This window comes from Morone saxatilis, unplaced genomic scaffold (assembly GCF_004916995.1).
Source record: "Morone saxatilis isolate NCDOM2014 unplaced genomic scaffold, NCSU_SB_2.0 Contig15, whole genome shotgun sequence".
NCBI lineage: Eukaryota > Metazoa > Chordata > Actinopteri > Moronidae > Morone > Morone saxatilis.
Window position 1 is genome coordinate 7,234,291 of NW_023339707.1, and position 6,968 is coordinate 7,241,258.

The window sequence follows — 6,968 nt, forward strand, 5'->3', positions numbered from 1 at the left end:
GGGTGGGGGGGGGGGGGGTGGGGGCCTTGCAATTTTCACCGCGCTTCTGTAACTCAGGAGAGGATACCCCCTCTGACATTATTTGGATATCAAACAGCAATTTGCCACTCATAAACACCAGCATGAATGCGAGTGCATCGGGCCAAATCCAATAAAAAAGCTGGTGCAGCTCTTGCGGCATGACACAGAGAGGGCCAGGCCCACTTTATCATCCTGATAGGATATGATGTGGTTTATATTATTACCCTGGATGGATAATGGGATTAGGACGCTTATTGGGATACCAAGTGGGTTTTTATACAGGCAATGACTATTATGGTGGATCAAAGTAAGGCCGTATACACTGTGAGAGATTGTTCGATCAAAAGAACATCAAGCAGAGGAAAGGACAGAAAACAGATGGTGACAAAACTGGAAATCAGAATGTGCCATAGCTGTGACTCATTGGTGTCTCTGTTAAAAAGACTTATGCAACACTCTGCATTTATCAGCCAGCTACAGCTCACAGTATTCTTTCCATTAAAATGACTTTCACAAAACATCTTGTACAGCAGCTCACACTGTAAGTAGATCAGCCATCTTCAACATCGCAAGCTACAGAGGAGCTCAGCCGTGCTCTGACGCAATCCTAAAACAGTGGGTGACTGGCCGCCAACCAGGATGTACAGAGACCTTCAGATGTTTGATTGAGAGAGAACACAGATATCCAGCTGCTCCCCAGATATCTGTTCAGAAATAACAGGATGAGTTGGAAGAGATCGCGAACATGATGCTGGGAGTTGCTTGAAAATATCAAGAGATAAGACTACACAGGGGTACATTTTGTAGTTCACGACTGATGACCGTTTCATCAGAAACTCCTCTGGCAGGTAGACAGTTCGACTGCATCTTTCAACTGGTTCAAGGTTCGGGCCATGTGATAGCGGCAATACACCAACACTACACACCACAGGACTGAGAACTATTTCCACACAATGACATCTGTAAATGTCTGTATAACATGTAACAATATCTCCAAGGTGCAATAGTATTTCATAAAATGTACAATATGCCACTTCTTTTTTGGAGCTTTCCATTATTATTGTTTATCTCTAAGCAGGTGTGTGTAGGTGTGTGTGAATTTGAGAAATATTTAATGAAACCGTTTTTAGGAGCTGCAGCCATATTCTGCTGTACAATGACAATGCTTTTTTATTCTGGGTTCTGACCACGAAGGAGGTAAGATAATAGAGCAGACAAATTACTGCTGGACGTTGTCTTATCTCGAGCCTGAAGGGCAGATCTCCAAAAATGCCAGAATGAAAGTGAATTTATATATATGGAGTAAAAACATTCCTTGTTCCCTTAGTTTTGTCCCCTTCCTGTTCCTGTACAGGTATAAAATGCTTGTTTCTAGCATGAAGTCTATCCCATAATTCACCACAATAAGAGGTTGCAGTTGCAATTGCTCCAAATTACTTACCACAGAGACAATGAGTATGGTTCCTCACTAAATTAACCATCTCAAAAAGTCTATTTCCAATTATTCTAATGTGTCATTTAATAACTCTTCACTGTCATTTTAAAGCACTTCGTGTTGACTCCTTCAGAGGTCTCTGCCTTCATTTGTTAAATATAAGGAAAATGTGACATAATAACATCCTGTTTTCATTACTGGGAGGCTTTATAGGGTTGCTTTGCCCTGCTAAAGCAGAAGATTTATACCAACACGACACATTTGAGTTCTCAGAACTCTGTTCTCAACCAACAGTGTCGTGCTGTGCATCTTTGGCTTAAGCCCTGCCAGAAACACACATTTTTATTTTTAATACTAGTGTGGTGCTACAGATTTGCTCAGTTAGAGGTCATCTACTAACATCGGACTAGAAAAGCTCTGGTTGGTTGAAGCCATCAGTTTTAGCTTTACCTACTGTAGAGCAAACAAGTCACCAAAGAAGCATGGACATGACAGACTGGAGGGAGCCTATAGCCAAACAAAAGAAGGCCTTTCAAGTCGAATGGATACCATGACGATAATCTGATTTGTGGAATATTTCAATATCAGTGTTGTATATTTTGTCTTTTGTGTCTCAAGCCCTCCATAGCTACGAAATTCTCTTAAGCATTTTCAAGAAGTAATTGGAAATTTCATCATCAAAGCACATATTTCAAAGAGTATCACACAGTTTGACATCAAAAAATTGTTTCCTTGTTCACTTTATCTAATGATGATTACTGAGGACGGACTCAGAGTAAAGAAATTAAAAGTGCAGCGAAGGGAGACAGTAGACTTCTGCACAATGCAGCTCCACATTTGAATGAAACTGCAGGCTAACTTCATTCACACTGACATACACAGTAAAGTACATTACACTTACAATCCCAAGTCAATAAACCAGTAGTGTTTCTGCTTCTTCAGGGGAGCTCAACCGCAATATTACCACTCACAAAAGAGACAAAAACTACATGTAATTGCACCAAATTCTACCTCCCAACCAAACCAAAACGATTGTCTTAATGGTTGCAGTTATCTGTTTGCCTTGATAATGTAGACAACAAACACTGCTTTCAGCAATGCAATCTGCATACAAACACTCACATAAAGCTGAAAGTGATGACATGAGGAAACAAAACTAAAATCATCACCACATCACAGAAAGAGCTGCGCTTCAGGCTCACAACAAGCAGCTGACTCCATTGTGATTTTGTCAATGCATGGAGAAAATCAACGCAGATTTCAGATATTTTTTCAATTAATCAAATTGATAAAATAGGCTATAAAATGTCAAATTAATTATAAACAATGTTTATCACAAGGCAGTTCAATGTGATGGCTTCAAATTAGGGTTAGGGTTTTGTCTGGCCAACAATTAGTTTAATTTAAAGTGACAAAAGCAGGCAACTAGTCTCTTTTTCAGATGCAGAGGGATTTTTCTCTTACGGATAAGTTGACCTTAAAATGAGTTACCAATAATCACATAGTAATTTGATCCACAATTTCTCTCAATTGAAACATTAATTAACCCACTAACCAATTCAGCATCACATGTGTAGCTCATCACTGATCAAGTATAAAAAGTTTCCTGTCTAGTTGATCATGCTACCCCATATACACCGTATACTATACAAGTATACTCATACAGAATTATTAAATTGCGAAGAAAGCTGAAAAGTGTAACTCGAGCATCCTATATGTAAAAACAGATTGAAAAAAACAAACACACAGAAACGGCAATAAATATTTAAAATCTAACACATCTTCAACACGCGAGCATAAATGCACTGAAAACTCAGAGTAAAATGTCTGTCCTGTAAAATGAACAAATGGTCCCGTGGTCGGGACTCTGCCTGGCTGCCTGCCTCAGTGTGCTGCAGTGTAATTCAGTCTAAAGCTGAATGCAGCTACAGTGAAAGGCTCCCCACAACTTAGTTGTGATGTTTAAGGTAATTGACAGATGCTGTTAAGCCAAATGGTCCATTATGAATTCACTGGGCTTCTCACAGGTTTTGTGTTTCTGCTGATACAAAACTGGCACTGGTTCTTCGCAGGGCTGCTGAACCTGTCAAACGTGAAAGTTAAACCCATTATGACAGTGACAGCGAGATGGCAGAAGTGTTTGTTTTTGTTCCCTCGTGAGGACGAGCAGAGAACTAATGAGTTGAAACTGTGAACACATTAAAAAGAGGCAGAAATACTGTTATGGAAACCATTAGATATTAAATTCCTCTGCCCAATACACGCAGACTGAAAATCAATCACATCTTTTCAATCACATCTGTTCAGTGGGAGTGAGAAAACTAGGATGATGATTGCCAGCATCTCACAATTAGTGACCACACAACAAGTTAAAGGCATGAACCACATGGTTTTACCTGGTTCCTCAACATATTACAAATTTGAAGCACTGACTTCAATTCCACTATACTTGTACAGTTTAACAGGACTAACTGCCCTACACACCCTTGGTCTAGTCGCAGATGTGTTTTGATTTACATTAACTAAACTGATTAGACCTCATTGAAAGGGATGGTCGCATTATAGTGCCGTACTAGGAATATTTGCTCTGTTTTCCCATTCACTTTTTGGAAGGACGGATTCAAGCGTATGATTAATGCTTTGGTGCGAACTCCAGCCGGATTCCGAGTTCACCTTCATTTAATTTTGATGTGCTGATGTGCTTGATCAGCCAATAGAAAATACTTCAGCACCGTGTCTGGAGATACCTTAAACATAAAGGAGGAAACTGGTTATGAAATGGTGTCAAATTAATTCTGATGTCTCTACATGACATACATAAACCAACAAGGCCAACAGCAAGAAGACTGGCTATTTCAATGTAGTTATTCTTAATGCCTGCCGCTGGGTTGGATTCGATCGGATTCCCCTTGAAATCAATGAAACGAGGTGGTGGAAACACTAACGCTTTTGTCCACAGGGGGTGCTTGATTGACATCGGTCTGACTATCTTATAAGTACTATTGCACTTGGTAGGCTCTCCTTATAATATATCAGGGTGGATTTGGTCATTATGGGCAATTTTGCCAAACGGTGAGATGAATATTCTATCAATGTGATAACATACATATATATTTTTGCAGGTATTTCCTTATCTGCATTAGCCAAAAACATTCACTCTCATTTCTGTATTAATCTCCTGTATATATCATCAGTGATAGATCACTGTCAACTAAATCTGATCAAACCACACCCACACGGTCCTGATGAAGGAGTGTTAAAGTATTAAACTTCTGGATGTTATATTTCTCAACTTAAACTTTGTTATTGTGTCTTCATTACTGTTAATTTAAAGTTATGGAGAAACACATTTAAGCCAGGTTTTAAGGGCCTTTAAGAAGAAGTTCTTAAATTGCATAGTAGTGTGATTTTAATTAACCTCTTAACCTGGACTGAAACTAACTTGCCACTTGTCACTTAATAAACACACATAATAATCATCATGTATGACATAAAGCAATGTAAAATGTAGTTGATGCAATCTGTACTGTATCCATCACATTCTTCTGGATAATCCCCTGTAATAACTGCCACAAATTGTTACGTCACATTAAAATGCGCTCATCTTCAACTTGCAGGGTGGGAAAATGGACTGGATCATTTACAGTAAAACATGGGACTTGTTGGATGCAAGTGGAAACACTCACTGGCAATCAGGGGAGTTTGTAACTCGCTGTGTTTGGGCTGGCACCATCTCAAGAGCGTAGCAGAACACAGTCCAATCATCACTGCTACTTTAAAGCCTCGAGTGGTGGAGCTTCTGAGTTGGATTTAATTCAATAATGGCTGTACGTAATGAATGTTGTTTATGCTTGAATGAGCATTGATTTGACCATATAATCATCAACCCACTGCGTAACAAAACAACATATGAGACGGGTTTAAAATCCAGTTGTCTGGCCTTACTTCAGTGGAGTGCAAGTGGATATTATAAATATACCTCATTGAAGGAGATCTTGGTGTTTTTCATCCTCTGAGGCCGGCTCTTCCATGTTTTCCCAAAGAAGTGCTGGTGCTTCCTATCAAACAGGGTCACTCGCAGCTGGTAGGTCACATTTTGGTCCTCCTCTGATGTTTCCTGCCAGTGGAAACAGAAAAGACACCCACATGAGAGTTAATGCTCACCCTAAAAAAATAGATGTATGAGAAAGTAAAAAAAAAAACCTTCAAATCTTCCAATTTAACATTTCCCAACATCTCAGCAAACCTCCCCAAAAAACCTTTGTGCAAGATCCAAAGCTTAAATTCTGCATAGATGTAGCATCTTTATTATCTCAGAGGTTTTAATAACAACCACTGCTTGCTGCCTCGGTGTGTGTGAGACCGTTATGGCTGGAAAGATTAACTGCACTAGTGTTTGGTGGATTATCTCTAAACCGAATTTACAAGAGGACCAATAGCATGCGTACACTGGTATTCTGTACTGGTCACCGTACTGGCCGACTGACAAAATGCAATGTCACATTTAATTAGAAAACTTTTTGGAGGGAGTTTCGCGAGTTCTCTTCAGACACACGGTGGCGTTTCATTAAGTAAAGTTATAGGGCCGTTATCATATCTTCGCTAATGACAGCCCAAAGACACTAGACTAGACTCCACAAATTAGCACAACATAAAGTTACACAGAATTTATGTGCGTTTGACCACCACTGCAGAACTGTGTCTACATCTCTACCGAGCATTTAGCGTTAGCTGTGAGCAGTCACCTGCGGGAGGTGCGGTGTAGTGAGCCGGCTGAGGCTGAGCTGGAAGCCCTGGGACTGGGTGAAGTGGCTTTCCACAGCCAGGCGAGCAGTCTGGCTGGGCGGGGGTACCAACCGGCTTCTCTCAAACACTGCTCTCCAGCCGCCCGCCATGGCGGATATGTCTTCTGTTTTGACCATATCCTTTAGTTAAAAGAGAAAGGAGAATGCCATTGTAACACATTTATAAATATAGCGTACAACCGAGTGTTTAGTGTGAGTATGATCTTTTCACCCGTTTAGATTTTCAAACCCGCGGCAGCCATATTGAAATCGGATTCTACTACTAAGCGCAGAGGGGGTTATACCCGCACATCAAGGATTCCCTCAGGAGTATTCCTCGAGTAATAAGAGTAATACAGATAGTAGGAATTTAACGTACGAAGAAGGTGCTCATGCAACGACACGTTTTACCCCGAAAATAAATATCCAAACAGAAATCCGCAATTGTCTCGCAACCTCTTAACCTTTCATTTGGTATTTCCCATCGCGCTGCATCAGTTACTATGGTAATGTTCACGTTGCCATGCAGGTCTACAGTGCAGTGTACACTCTTCCATAAAATGATTTAAAAAAGACGAAATTGTAAGGCCATCTTATATTTATTATCTAATAATTATTAAGTGCCATATGTAAATTATAATAAATATAACATTATTTACTGATTATAATAAAGATGTTATGTTATCCTATTATGTCCTGGAAGCACTGTGAGGATCACATTCTTCGAC

At 39.9% G+C, this 6,968-nt stretch overlaps 1 protein-coding gene across 1 annotated transcript in view; it reads right to left on the bottom strand.

The window, feature by feature from the left end:
• Nucleotides 1-6,481, bottom strand: part of nphp4 (nephronophthisis 4) — a gene marked incomplete in the record, with an annotated part of 148,332 nt that extends 141,851 nt beyond the window's left edge. Inside the window, 2 exon segments of the mRNA XM_035655832.1 lie at nt 5,436-5,573; nt 6,202-6,481. Of these exon segments, the coding sequence (XP_035511725.1) occupies nt 5,436-5,573; nt 6,202-6,378 (315 nt within the window).
• Nucleotides 6,482-6,968: the final 487 nt, after the last annotated feature.